The following is a 15979-nucleotide window of genomic DNA, read 5'->3' as shown; positions in this document are numbered from 1 at the left end:
TCATTTTATAACATTTCATTTCATGTTAGATATTATTTGTAATTTTGTTGTAATGGTTACACTTAGCTTACAAGTACAACTTTGGTGATCAATGATGATAAATGTTATATATTGAATTTTGAAAGCTTGAAACTTTAAGATTGATGAATCATGAGACTCAATATGTTGTATGTTACTACGTTACTAACTTGTGGATGTGGTTGATGAAGATTATAGCTTCTACATGATTGTTGTTATATGGTTCAATCTATGTTTTTTTATGTTTTTTATATCTAATTCATCATTCTACATGTTTTTGTTGACATATATGTATCAAAATATAAAAATATAAGAAATATATATATATATATATATATAAAACGCTCCGGGATTCACTCCCAAACCGGGAGTTTCTGAAAATGTCGCTCCCGCACACGTTTTCGCTCTCGCTCCCACTCCCAAGTAACACGGGTTTAGACTTAGGAACTCCATTAAAAATATTAATTATTTTAATATCTCCTTAACTGGTTAGAATCTGCCCAAACCATTTCTGGGACTTGGAGATCTCATGTGCTTTAGCCTCTCTGCCATTTTTCATGGCTAGAGCACATCCAATGCTAATCAACAGGTGCTTCAGAAACAGAGCAGCATGTAGGTGGACATTGTTGCTAGAGCACTTTCCTCGCTAAGAGGGAGTGTTAGTTTTTGGTAGCATTGGAAGTGCTCTAGCCTTGAAAATTAGTGGAGAGGCCAATGTTGCACGAAGCGGGAGCGAAGCGGAAGCGCGGAAGCGGAAGCGGGAGCGCGGAAGCGTCATTTTCCAAAAATCTAGGAAGCGAAGCGTCCGCGGAAGCGTCTACTATATATATATATATATATATATATATATATATATATATATATATATTTTTATATTTTTTTGCATTTATACTCAAAACAAACATCCCAAATACCAAATTTATTGTAGAAGACATGAAAACATGCATATTTTTGCATAAATCAAGATAGATATGGCATCCATGATTCCATTGTAGTTACTAGTATGTACAACAATCATCTATATTCTAGCTATTACAAACATACATCAAATTTTTAAGCATATTATAAAACATAAAACATTTAAGCATATTATAAAACATAAAACATAGAGCATATTATGATTTATCTAGCAAGTGAGCAACTGTCAACATTTGTCATGTCCAAAATTCAAATAATAATGTTTACAAAATATGTCACTTGGTCACCGCCAAGCCAAAAAGGTTCAAAATTCAAATTCACAAGTCTACAAGTCTAATGAGTAATCTATGACAAAAAGTAGTAGATTGTGAATATATCTACTAATCTCTCCTCCTTCCACCACGAATAGAACGTGGTGGCGGGCCTCCACGTGGTGGCAATGAAGAAGATGGTGCCTGTGTAAGTCGTGGCACTGAAACTAATGAAGAAGAACCCCCTGCTGTTGGTGTTGAACCATGGAACCTAGGAACCAAGGGACCAGATGGGGGTGGGGGTGGTGGCATATCAACACGGTCATCATCATCCTAGAATCGTTCAAAAAAATCATGCAAAAAAAAAAACACTAGTTAACAAAAAAATTAAAAACATGAATTAGAGAAATGCTTTATAAGGGAAAATTGGAAAATTCATACCACAATGGACATACCTGGAAAAGAGCATCCTCTAATTGCTCTAGTCGCAAGACTCCATCCTCCAAATTGGGCTCCTCTGGATTCTTGTCCCAAATCAACAAGTCTTTATTAGACTTTGCATCTTCACAGTAATGGGACAACAATCGCAAGTTGTAATGAACATAAACCAAGCTCTCTGCCCGGTCTAAACTCAACCTGTTCCTTTTAACACTGTGGATGAAAGAATAAGAGCTCCAACACCTCTCTGCAGAAGAAGTGTTTACCACCTGTGATAGCACCCGCAATGCCAAACTCTGTAGAAGTGGAGTACCCCCTCCATGCATGTTCCACCACTCAAGAGCAGAAAAAGTCTCTCGATCTTTAATTGCATGCATGCTCCCAAATGGACCAGTGTTGAGCGTATAGTTGCTCACCTGTCTCCGTACCAATGCAGCGTCCTCCTCATCAGGGATTAATTTACTCAATGCAGCCATATATTTTTCGTGAACCTCTTTATCTTGGTGTGGTTTTCTCCTGCTTCCCCCCCCAGGTGCTGGTGTTGAAAGCCATGATGGATGATAGTATTTAGGTGTCAAAACATATGCTAATGCATGCAATGGAATATTTAGCATTTCCCATCGGTTTTGCACCTCTACACGAATATAATTGTACAAGGTGGTATCTCTAGGCTCAACAATGTCTTTAATCTGCCCCAACATGCTATCCATTTGCTCATACACCTCCCCAATTACTGGTCGATCTGAATCTGCAAACTTGATCATGTAATAAATTGGTTTGGTGAATTGCAAAACATATTTAACCTGTGACCAAAAGTAACTGTCAAGAACAGTGTCCTTGACTGCATTAGCACCATCTGTGTCAGTGTTAATTTCATCCCATGTTTCAGCACACACCAAATTAGTTAAAGCTTGTCTCACCCTCACTAGCTGCCTAAAGGTGAGGTAATAACTAGCAAATCTTGTCTTTGCAATTTTAAGCAATTGCAACTTGGAGTAAGTGCCATAGAAGTAGTTTACCCTTGTATGCCCTGTGATGAATTTAATGAGCTGCTTCCCTTTCCTCTAAACCTCAGCAATCCACCCACAATCTTTGTGTTTCACAATATCATGCATCAAAAGGTTCAATGTGTGGATGAGTACGCTCAATAATTTTTCCTGCTGCCTTACAATTTGCTGCATTATCTGTGATCACTTGAACCACATTATTCGGACCAACATCTTTGATTGATTTCAATAGGAGATCTGCAATGTTTTGTGTAGATGCAGTGATGGAGGAGGAGTCATGACATGCAATAAATACTGCACCACTAGAAGAAACACCAAGAACATTTATCAAATGTTGGTTTCTAATATTTGTCCACCCATCTGATACAATGGATACCCCAGAATCTATCCACTCATTTGTAAAACGTGTCAAAGCTCTTTGAACCTTAGCTTTTTCTCTTTCTAATAACACTGTTCTAGCTTTCTCATAGTTGGGGGCCTTGTATCCTTTTGGGGCTTCATTGATGGCCTTTACCATTTCATGCCAATAGGGAGAGCGAAGCACATTGAATGGTACACCGCAAGCACAAAGAAAACGGACTATCTTTCCATCCACATCATCCCTCCCAGCAACATTAAGGAAATCCCCTATTGTTCTTCTACCTCCAGAGCTTGCAGAAGTACCATGAGGAGATGAGCAACTACCAAATTTAGAGGTTGCACTTGATTCAGAATGAGTTTTTTGTTTCTTGCTTTTTTGTTGTGCAGCCATCTCTATTTGGATGTATTTTCTTCTTTCTTCAGTTGAAATGTTTGGGCAAATTTGTACCCCCACAGAACCCTTTTTTTCATCACTGTCCAGCACCCCACAAGGATGCCTCCTCAGACGGGTATATGAACCACAATATGGTTTTCCTCCATGACAACCATGAGGGCACACAAATTTGTAAGATCCACCACCCTTTCCCCCATCAAGTTTGGTCACATAGTTCCACAAGGGTGTTGATGTAGCTTTCCCATCTTGTGTTTCAGTGTCCCCTTCAAGTTCATCCCCTTCCTCTTCAAACCCTTCCTCCTCATCATACATTGGGTCACTACTATTAGGACCATCACCAATGTCCTCTTCTGTTTCTTCCCTTCTATTCCTCACCCTTGCCATCATTAAAACCAAGAGTGGAATGATACATAGAAGCCAAAAGAACACCATCTTGGAATATGGATATAGGTGGTGGACAACCTGTAAATAAAGGAGCAAGTAGAAACAATGGGAAAGAGTAGGAGAGGGAGGAGAAAAATACAAAAAAATTGTCACAAAAAATAAGGGAGTTTGGGGTTTGAACTTACCTCTTTAGCTCTTGTAGATGAAGTCCTCCAAGCTCCTCCTCCTTCTCCTTGCTCTTCCTTCTTCACTCCTCCAAGCTCTCCTCTCTTCTCCTCTCTTTTCCTCTCTTCTCTTCTCCTCTCCTCTCTTCTCTTCTCCAACTCTCATAAACTCAAAGTGAGAAAATGAGGAATGAATGGGGGCTTTATTCTTTTCATTCCTCTCATTAACCTCACTCTAACCTCACCCTAACCCACCCCCTCAATGCTAACTTAAGTTAACTTTAAAAAAAAAATTAAAAAATGATGTTTTTTTCCCTTGGGCGCGCGGTTTTGGAGGAAGCGCTCTGAAGCGCTGCGTGAAGCGCACGCTTCCTGGCCCGAAGCGCTGTGCTTCGGAGGCCCGAAGCGCCATCCGAAGCGCGCTTCGGGGCCGGCGCTTCCTAATTTCCAGGAAGCGCATTAAAAAGGCCGAAGCGCGCTTCGCCATTTTCGGAATCGCGCTTCCGGGGGCGCTTCCGTACGGGGCGCGCTTCGGGCCTAGGATCCGAGGGGGGCGCTTCCTGCAACATTGGGAGAGGCTAAGGCACATAAGTTCTAAAAAACCCAAAAACCGTTGGTGAAATTCCACTCGAATTGTATTTTATTAAAATAATTAATATTTTTAATGGACTTCCTATGTCTAAACATAGGGAAATTGAAATATTAATGGGTATTAATCAAAATATGGGTAAGAATGATCTAGAAGGCAAATCAAATCATGTTTTAATCTTAGCAATTGATTAGAGACTTAATCTCGGCCATTGAAGACTCAACAAGAAAAGTATAAAATGGAGACTTGGGGTTCATTTGGAAACACACACACAGAGATTGAGCAAAATTGATTTTCTGAGGTGAGAAGTTCTCAGGAGGGAAATCGATTGGGGAGATCTTGCAACTGAGAGGCAGAGAGAATCCAGGAGGACTTTCCGGAAAGTACAAAACATAGAGATGGAGAGAACTTGCAGAGAGGCAACGTAGTGGCCGGGAGAGCTGACACATAAAAGTTGCCTGTCACGCGGAATCTAGAACTGCCAGAACAGCCGAAACTGTCAGGAACTACTGGAACAACCGGGAGAGCTGACGCAGAGGGCAGAGAAGGTGATGCAGGGCTAACGCAGAGCCAGCGCAGAAATAGCTGGGGTTAGCCAGTCTTGTGTCGGATCAGCCGAGATTCTACCGGATGAAGTGAGGTAAAACTCACTCAGATTTTCCGCCAATATTTTCTATGTAAATGATTGCTAGATGAGCATCCATGATTTGTATTTAGATATTTCTCCTACATAATAATAAACCCTCAGAATTGTTGCACCAGTTTTCACGCATTGGTTTTTGCCGAGGACTATTGTGTCCAAAAATAAGTGTGTCCTATGTATCTTGTTCTTTGCTCTGTTTTATGTTTCATGAGATCAAATATTTAATTAGTGTAGGCTGCAGAAGTAATTTGCTTCAGTACTCAGAAGAATCACTGGATGAATGTAATTTAAAGAAAATCAAGTAAGTGAAGTAGATTCAGATTCGCTGCAATAGGGGTTCATTCAAGTCTAGGAATTTTCACAGTGGGGTGGTTGTTGTAGGCTGAATAGGTTGTTATCCCTGTGTCTTTTGCAGACTTTACAGACTAAAATACAAGACAGCAAGCTGCTTTGACCTAAACTTTCTAACGAGTAGCCTAAATTGAAAACTAATTGTATATTTGGTTAGAATATTTTCTATAGACCAAAACCGATTGGTTACACTATATATCTTGTATTTTGGTATTGCTAAAACCCCTTGTTTACTTTTCTACTACAGAGTGACATCTTTTACAGCTAGACAGTACTGTGAGATTAACACCACCACTCCAGGTGACCCCATTAAAGCACTAATCTTATTTAGGATTGTTTGGGGTAGTACTTCGGACTCCTCCCTTGGCCATTTAGGAGGTTGTTGGGCCTAAATAGCATGGGTTGGACCGAGGCGACAGTGGGCCCCTGCCCTGTGTGTGCCCATCCAGCAACTTGCCAGGACCTTAGCAGCACTGCTAATCAGATCAATAACATGACCATCCAGCATAGAGAAGTGCATCTCCTCCACCAAATATCTTCATCGAACAATCCATCGACAAAAAGAGAAGAAGCTCCATGAAGGAGCATGCCACCAATTACCTCCAAATGCTCCATGGGTACGAACTGTAAACTCCATCAATGGGATGAAAATCACTACGTGAAACCTCATACAATATGAGGTGTAACAAAACTTAAGTCACACTCCAAGAATAGACTTCTCCAAATAGCAAGATGACCTCACTAGGGTGTGCACTCTCGCAGAATAGAGAGAACACCAAAGGAAGCCACAAAGCAACTTTAAGAAGTGTCCTCACCTTCTTTGCCCAAGCTCTAAGGATGAACCTACATATTAGTGTGCACTAGAACTCTAAAAATAGTTGCTGCCAAGAAAGATTCAAACCCTGAAAATCAAATTCCTCATAATGACTTGAAAATTAACACTAATGTACAATATACTAGGCCCCCATAAATACAACTAACCTGCTAAAAATAGAATGCAAAAAATAGACCAAAATTTTCATGGTGTTATAATCAACTGCAATTTGAACTATGAAAAAATCTCCATACCAGGTCTCCAAAAATGTAATCACCTTACAATTTCGACCAAATTTCTAAAGATCGAAAGTTCTTTAATTTGCGAACCACATGCCCATCTCCCCAGTGTTTATCCAAATCTACTGCCTTATGCTAAAAAGATATCAAGTTTCTAAAAATGCAAATTACTGAAAATAGTGGAATCAAGTATCTAAAAGTGCCCATCTCCCCAGTCTTTATCCAAATCTACTGCCTTATGCTAAAAAGATATCAAGTTTCTAAAACTGCACATTACTGAAAATAGTGGAATCAAGTATCTAAAAGTGCCCATCCCATTGTTTTCATCCCCCATGCATTCTCCAAAGCTTGCACGTAAATTTGATGCACAAGCGATGCATGTTTCCAGATATTAATCTATAGTACGCATGTTAGACTTAACTCCTAATTGCCATTTTGAATCCTTTGGCATGACATATCAAGACTCAAGTGGGATAATGGCAGTGTTTGTGGGTGATCTTGGTGACATAGCTTGGTGGCAGTCAACTTTGGACCTGTGTACCTTCCTAGTAAGAATTTCTCATTGTCTTTGGCCTATGCTTTGGAGTTTTTATATGTTGCAGCGGGTGCTGGTGGTTTTGCAGTGCCTTATTAATGCTCTCTTTTGGGATCCTATCATTTTTTTGTGGTGTCCAGGGTTCTGGGTGGTTGTGACCTCAAGTTTCTTTTGGGTTGATTGGTGGCACTGACTGATGCACGGGTGCTGCCATCCATGGGCCATTCCTCGCTCACCTTCCTCTGCCCCCCCTGGCGCAATTCTTGTTTGCAGCAACAACCAAAAAGGAAGATAAGGCTTGGTTTTTGGAATTCACAGTTTCAGATTACTTATGATGCCATCTTAATTGAGCAATAATTCCTGAAGATGAACTACAGGGAAGCCCAGAAATTTCATCAAGTGCTCAGCAGACATGAGGAATCTGTCAATAACAATAGAATTTCAGTCTTCTCAGTAACCACCAAAGTTCATGAAAATGGACATCAGCATATCTCTTAGAATGCTTGGTCATGAATACCCTGGACCCTGGTTCAGCAAAAGCAACAAATCCAAGTTTCGGAAGCAGAATTTTCCATGCTAAGAAACATGGTATGCAATCTCAGTAAAAGCTCACAATCAACTGCCTCTAAATACAGAATGTCAATCAACTCAGCTCAAGAATACCTCAAGGAAGAAGACATAGTCCATCAATCATAGAGGATGGACCTTGGAAATTAGGATTCTCACCCTACCAATATTGGACAAGATGAAGCCATCAACAAACAGGTCTTTCATTATCTTCTGTGTTCTGTAAATCAATGACATATGACGCATCTTTTCTAGAGTATACTAGAATGAATTATTTGAAGGCTACAGCAAAGGATGATCTAGAAAATTTTGTTTTTGACATATTCTGTCTGCCTACTCTGCCAGTCTTATTCCATCGCAACTTTTATTTTGTACTTTCTTGCTGTTCAGCTTATCTGCAACTATTTCTAATATAAATTTACCAGTTACTGTTTAAGAAAAGGAACACTAAACACAGGAAAATTCGTTCAAAAACTCCGTAGAATTTGGCCAGTGTTCTTTCCCAAATTTTATGTTTGCAATAATCAGATTAGATCTATATCCCAATTACAAGCATCGATGGTGAAGTATAGGTAAACACTTATTTCCAGTTTTGATTTGACAACCTGTCTATGAACTCACAACTTTCCACAGATGATTTCCTTTGCAAACATATCTTGAAGACCTCCATTTTGTCATCTGCATCATTGTCCTTTACTATTCCATGTAGCAAATGTCTCAAAGCTTGTGTATTCAGATGCCGCATTTTTATTGAAGAGTCTGATCCAGCTGTGATAAGAATAGAAACTCCTGGGACATATCCACAGCGCCAAACACCTCTCCCACTGTACATGCATATAAATCAAAGCATTATTAAAATATCAGTTCTAAATTACACAAGATCAATATTTTATTTTGAACTTAGAAGTCCCATTACTAATTAGTGGTCATTTGTTGGACATTGATAAAATTAGGTTATCTTATATTGTCATTCATGTGTCATTCATTTCAAAGATAAATCATTGCACGTGGAAACAAATTTCTCAAAACATATCATAGCCAGCTACTAAACATTTTTAGCAACTTGTGCAGCAAATAATAGTTTCCTTAGCTGTTCAACAGTCCACTGCTTTTCCTTTCAGGTTTTGACACTTACATGTGCCCTTTGATGGTTGCAACATGTTTCCCATTTGAATCCCATATGCGACATGTGCAATCCTCACTGGCTGTGATAATTACCTTGGACCCAACATCATCAAGTTACGTAATTGAATAAGTAAAAGGTCACAATAATCCCATCCAAAATAAATGCAAACATAATCTGATCCATTCTATATAGATAGCCACCAAAAAATAATTACATAAAAGGTAGATAAGATAAGAAGAGATACATTTATCAACATCCACTGAATGACCAAAATATTTAGGTCAGTGTGACTCAAAAGTACAGCCAGTTAAAATTCGGTGAGAGTATGAAAGCAGTGCCTATTACAATTCTATCAAAAGCAGAAGGAGAGCTATATAACTAGCCATTGTAAATAAAAATTGTTGCAGATACAAAACCATGTCATGCATAAAATACAGTAATCAAGGCTTGCTGCAGCTAGAAGCAGAACGAGGTGAGAAAGAAGAAGATTGTTGTCCTAGAGAGTCATCAATCACTTGTGAAAAGGCTAATGCACTATCTGATGATATCATCTGGAGAATACCCAGAGCTGAGGGGGTCTGCCTGTGTAAAATGTCAAGTGTTCACATCAAGAACAGAATACATTTCAGCATGAGCAATTATGTATTTGCAATAGTATTTGGCCATGTAGAAATCTAAAGATGGGCAAAGCCATGTGTGAACCTTATCACTTTGTAGACACTTCATTTTCTAACTCCGCCTAGATCATGATCAATTATCAAAAAGCCTGTGCTATAGGATTAGTAATTAGATTATAATGTGTTCTAATTCCTTCACTTGACATCCAAGTCTCTCGAAGCCACATTTGCACATATTCCTTCACTCGGGATGTGGACTCCCATTAGCTGGTCCCTTGACCATGGCACATGGCCATGAAGTCTTTCCCCTCCGTTACCACTTACTTACACCAACACATACTAATTGAAGGGTTAACCTTGGAAATGTCACTTCCCCTTGGGGGCTAGAAGCACCTAATAGGGTTGACTACTTATCCATCCCTACAGAGCTAGGGAACACCTTTATGGGACTTGGTCTAGTTAGATATTTGAAGGTGATCCCAGTTTGAAGTATTAATATGCCCTTGAAACTTAAGTATGGTCCACTTAGATGCATTTATTCAGTCCCTAATGAATGGTTGCTTTCACTTCTTTCGAAAAAAAAGAGAAACCTTTTAAAAATGAATGGTTGCTTTCACATGAGTTTGAGTTGGTTTTGCCAGGTGGTCCAAAGCAATAGAAGCCTTGAGGGCACCCTCCTCCACATGATGCCCATGCTATACATTGCATTCCAAAGAGCATGATGACTTAGTAGGTGCAACGTTGCACACTTTTGGCAAAACGTTGGGCCTTTGATGACTTTAGCAATTGATGTACATCCCAAAGCACCCCTAAGAGCCAAAACATTGGGCTTCTCTCATCTAGCATGGAGGAATCGTGATTATGTACCAATGGACCCAGCATACCCCTAGTAGGTTGTTATATATATATATATATATATATATATATATATAATGTAAATACAAATTATATATATATATATATATATATATATATATATATATAATGTAAATACAAATAATAATAATAGCAATCATAATAATGATTAATTAGTGACTAGTATAGAAGAGGCATGTCTCTAAGGAAATGATCATGCATGAAAGGGCACCTGCCTAGGTATATAAGCAGGCTTTCATTTGTACCAATTTCATCATCATATTCTTCATGTTGATTTTCTTAGTGCAATTAGGGTTAGCACGAAATTTCTGAAATTTTGATAATTACTTTTGATGTAGATCTTCTTTTAACTTATTCCAATATATCATTCAACAATTATACTTAAGAAGTTCAACCATAAAGAACAGTAGAACAGTAGAGATTACACAATTCACAACACATAAAAGAAGGCAAGATTTACCCTTGGAAAACCCGACAACCTTTTCCAATAGAGAAATTCTTCTTGTTTAAAGTTTCGCGAGATAAACTTGTGAAATGCCTTCATTAAATTAATTAGTCATCATTTAAATATTTCCTAGGTCTAACTTAAGAAAAGTGGTTAATTTAAGGGAATTAATTAAGGAGATCGACTTGTGTTCTAGAGACTTCCAGAAAATTACTTGGATCAAGTCTAAGATGATCTTAGTCGTTGATGAGGATCTAATCATGGTTGTTGGTGCTCCAACGAGAGATTATAAGAGAAAGTCGATGGGATGCAGAAAGACAGAAAAGGGGAGCGAGTTATCTTGGCAAATCGAGCTACCTAGTGCCAAGAGATTCAGCGAGGGACAAGTTCAAGTCAGAGAGAGAGCATCAATGATTGAGGGAGCAACAAAGGAAAATTCCAAAGAGTTTCCCAGCAATTTTCCAATGCCAAGGAGGCAAGAAAATGTAGGCCGAAAATATTTTACAGAGAGGTCGTGTAGCCAGTTAGAAACCCCAATGCGAGTTGCCAGAGAGAGGTCATTTCAGTTGCCAAACACTAGGAAATTCATCAAGAAGGCAGAGCCAATTTTTCCAGAGGCAGGGGAAGGCAGGATGACTCACCAAGAGCCAGCTAACAGGTAGTGTGAATTGTTTCCGAGCCAGCAGTGCGCAATTCCAGAAGGCAGTGCGAGCAGGCCAAAGGGAGGCTAATTGATTTACAGAGGGAGAAAATTCTCTCCCAAAGATTTTGCTAGATATTTGTCAGAGAATTGCCAATGAGGCATACAAATTATTGTACTCCCCATTTTTGTTGCATAATAATAAAATAAACCCTCATCTACTATACTGATTTTCCCTTTGGGTTTTTTCCAGGGACGTTAGTCCAAAAATATTGGTGTCAATTTTATCGTGTGTGCATCTATTTCTTAGTTCCTTATTTTATTTCCGCAGTGTATTTTATGGTGAAGATTGCAATTGTGAATTATCCATTAATTGCCATAAACAATTAAACCAATAATAGTTAGGAGAATAATATCTAGTAATTGCAATCAAGTAATTTTCACAATCAATTCGTCCCAATATAGCTCTCAACATCCGTGGGCGCGCAGGGATCCAGTCACAGTGAAGTAAAAGAAGATTTGGAGAGGCTTTGGCCAGCGACTTCATCTTTCAGAACTGATTTCACGTTGCTCAAGTATCTTGGTCAATTTTTCTATTTGCTCAATGTGCTCTGTGTTGGAACTTGGAATACATAGCCCCTGGCCTTGGTCCTCTCTCCTTCAGGGAAATTCTAGTCTCCTTTGCAGCATTCATGTCAGGCACAGAATAGACCATGCTAGCCCTTTCCACTATGAGATCTGCCCTCACCCTCCAGTGAACCGGCAAGGGGGCATCAACGAGCTCCACCAACACATCACCTACCTAACAAACAGAATCTCTGAGCTGGACGAGGAGCTCCAAAGTCAACAGAGCAGAACTGCCATGCTCAAGGAGGAGGTAGATTGGCTACATCGCCACCAATTAGACCTGCAAGCTGAAATCCAAAGCCAAGAAAACAAAATTAATATGCTGGAAGAAGAGGTGGAGGTTCTTCGCAAATAACAGGCAGACCATCAAACCCGCCGAACTGATGAAGACAATAGAAGCACAGCTAGCAGCGCCGCCGAAGATCCCTCGGACAAAATGTCTATTCGCCCCCCTGCTTAAGTTATGACAGTCCCCTGTAAATGCATTTCGCTTTGTAGTTGGTTTTGCAGGGTCTATAGCAGTAAAAATTTTGGTTTTGGTTCCAGCTATGGTAGATACAAATGCCTAGAAGTAAACTTTGAATTTCCGCTCTCTGCCTGTCAAGAAGATTGTGCTCTTCTGCATTGAATGTAAATTTCCCCCTTTTTTCCCAGCTGTGATGGGGGTGCAGACTTAATGAAAATCCCTTATCATTACTGTCAAAAAAAAAGCATGGACAAGGACGTTATTTCTTCAACACAGGTCATATCCATTCAAATCCATGTAACACAAGAGCGAAAAGTTTATGATACATGGAATACAATGATTGTAGAATCAATGAACCTGAGCTACAAGTTGACTCGATAAAACAAATGTCAAAGATCAGTATCAGGCAGAAAAGTTAAGCATATACTAAATAAAAAAAGAGTCCACTTAATTGCCCCACCTCCAAGGAACATTGGAACTCCATTATTACTCACTATCCAAGCTTAAAAAACTGGCATGCACATGACATTCTAGACGCCTGGTGTACATGGTGTGAAAACCAAAATGGAAAATCCAGGAACATGCCTCTCCTTGTTTGTTGGTCATTATGGATTGCAAGAAACCAATCTATTTTCAACCACAAGACACCCCATTGGCCTGCCATCTTGCTCCATACTATTGCGGATTATGATCTTCTTCCCGAGGAGGACTCCAATACCCCTCCCCATATCATTAAACCAGAAATCATAGACAAATCAAAACCGTGGGCATATTTTGATGGCTCTGCACAAGAGGCAGGATGTGGTGGCGGGGCCATTCTCTACCTAAATGAAACACATTGCTTCAAGATTCAAATGAGATTAGGCAGGGGAACAAACAATTATGCTGAACTCTGTACTGCTAAACATCTCATTCATTTTGCATTGGAAAAGCATTGCAGACATCTACAACTGTTTGGTGATTCCAAAATTGTTTGTAATTGGTTAAATAATGCATCTCACTGCAATGCATTTTCACTGAGGCATATATTAGAAGAGGCACAAAGATTGATATCTTCTTTTGACTCTTTTGCCTGTCGCCACATTTTCAGGGAGTGAAATTCGGGGGTAGACCACCTTTCCAAAGAGGCAGCACTTAGACAGGGCGATGACTGGCTGATACAGGAAGAGATAGATGGGACTTTCCACCAGCATTATCACAGACCTTTTGTGGAACACAGAGAAAATGGGCTATAAGCCTATAAATTTTTTGTTTAACTTGTATATATCATGTTTATTTATAACTTTTTGTACTACATGAACTACTCTGGACATACAGTTCCGTTTTTGATACTTAGATTCTCTCTCTGAGAAGAGACAGAATTCAATTTTGATTTAGTTCTCTCTCTGTTAGAGAGCAGGCATAAATACAGTAAAATTGGTACAAAGACTCCCTACGTGGAGATACAACTGATCTTTTTTGGTTTAATTTTTGAACTCGATAGGCAACTCTGCCTCCATATGCATATGCACTAGCATCTACAAAATGTAATTTCTTATATATCAATAGAAATTACGACTTTTTTCCAAGAGAAAAAAAATAAAAATAAATAAAATAAATAAAAAAAAAAAGTCCACTCATCATCAGGCAATCATTCATCAAGCTGAAAAGAATAAGATCAATAGAAAAGGTAGCGTAATTTTGAAAAGTCTGGATTTCAAAATTTAAAAGGGTGTTCCTTAGGTCAGCAGACTTGGGGGCTGTTGAGGGCTCAACACCTTCTGACAAGAAAATTTGATATGCCAAGTTATAAATTGTGGCAACTATGCTGTCCTTGATCTGGTTTGTTAAAGTGTAAGAATGTAAAAATGGAGAAAGAAATCATAAATACTTACCTTATCAGAGATGTAGCAATCCCAAATCCGAGAATTATGACCAAAAAGAATTGGTCCAGCAATAATATCAACACTGGGAACAGTCCATGGATCATGGATATCATGCACATTGAAGTTGCAAGTCCATATACGGGCACTGCATGAACATAAATGGAAAACAAAGATTCTAGCAATTGAAACCAGTGATTTAAAGAGTTCAAAAATAATATGAATCGACTCAGGGGGCAATATGACATGTTTATTCAGGACCTTATTGATAAAACAGTTTTAATTTGAAACAGGCACAAAAACGTTTGTTCATGCTAGAAAATCCAAACTATGGGTCTACCTGCGATCATCGGAGGAAGAAATTATTTTCAATCCATCACAGGACCATGCAATGCGAAAAATTGATCCTTCATGCCCAGTGAGCCTATTCAATAGAGCGGAACCATATTGAAGATTTTCCAGTTTCTCATTTGTGGTCCTGATGGCTGGGCGAGTGAAATGTAGTTCCTCTGAACTTGTGACCACAGTTGCCGGTTGAGAAACAATTTTCCAGATCAAAATCTGGCATCCAAAAACATCAAATGACAAAATGAAATACAAAATATAACTAACTGAAGCAATGACCCGAATAAGAACTGAAGCCTTTTTCAGAGTTTTGCTCAACAATTGAGTAATCTTTAACCAGCAATGTTTATACTGAAGCAAATTCTAGATAAGAAGAAGATGATCACCATTGTTCCCACCAACAATATCTCAAATAAAATGCATAATAAGGCACATTTTAAATCTGATATGCCTAGATTAAGTATTTACAAAACAACAAAGCAAAGCCTGAAATCATGAGGATTTAATTAATTGAATTCAGATTCATACTAAAATATCATAAACATATTAGAGGCATACGATCCTGTAACTTCTGTATTGACTACCTTAATGCTGTAAGTATTAGCGACAAATAAATGATCCCTATCAAAAATTTAAGTTTTGAATTCCATATCCAAGGGAAGGAGAGAGAACTTACCTCATTATAAATAGTACCTGATGCAACACGAAGTGTCTCCACAGAATCACCCCACAAACTCATAGAATATAGAAGGCACCTCTCTGAGAGCAAAATTTATTATGACAATTTAACTGTCAAATAATGAACTATAGAGCTGAAATATTTTCCTGTTCTACTTGCAAGTAATGGGTTGAAATGATGCCTATGCCTTCTACTAAAACAATTTAACTCTCTTAGAAATCCAAACAGTTTTATTAATGAAAGGATCTTATATGCCATCAACGTTTTTACATTCCCAGTAAATATATCATCACAGGATTTTAGTTTTGCAATGCCATGTCTTGTGCTTTGGTTAACCATGGCTATTTGCTTGATTGATTTTTTCCGATGTGATTCACTAATAAAGAATTCTCAATTAGTTAACCAGGACAAAAAAAGAAATAATCAAGCAAATAACCATAAGTACCTAAGATAATAACATCCTATTTTATTACGTCAAGATTTCACACCTAAGACAACTTCAATACATAACTATGTATAAAGTTATCAACCCAGTAGAAGATAACATATAAAGCCTAGTTAACCTAGTTTCTATGAGCAGCAATGTTACCAGACTCGGAATCGGCAATAAATCGCTGAGGCAAA

The 15979-nt window shown here is 38.6% G+C and overlaps 1 protein-coding gene across 1 annotated transcript in view; it reads right to left on the bottom strand.

The window, feature by feature from the left end:
* The window catches only part of LOC149246888 (uncharacterized), a 300905-nt gene extending 285473 nt beyond the window's left edge, over nucleotides 1-15432 (bottom strand). The window contains exons 1-5 of the mRNA XM_089458052.1: nucleotides 15353-15432; nucleotides 14672-14892; nucleotides 14344-14479; nucleotides 8808-8890; nucleotides 8278-8496 (exon numbers count right to left, since the gene is read on the bottom strand). Coding sequence (XP_089314178.1) covers nucleotides 8278-8496; nucleotides 8808-8890; nucleotides 14344-14479; nucleotides 14672-14892; nucleotides 15353-15415 — 722 coding nt within the window. The 5' untranslated portion in view covers nucleotides 15416-15432. The remainder of the gene's footprint in view (nucleotides 1-8277; nucleotides 8497-8807; nucleotides 8891-14343; nucleotides 14480-14671; nucleotides 14893-15352) is intronic.
* Between the last annotated feature and the right edge of the window lie 547 nt (nucleotides 15433-15979).

This window comes from Pinus tabuliformis, chromosome 7 (genome assembly GCF_031772625.1).
Source record: "Pinus tabuliformis cultivar Carrire ecotype Pingquan chromosome 7, CPIR1, whole genome shotgun sequence".
NCBI lineage: Eukaryota > Viridiplantae > Streptophyta > Pinopsida > Pinales > Pinaceae > Pinus > Pinus tabuliformis.
This window is presented reverse-complemented; position numbering and strand designations above follow the sequence as displayed.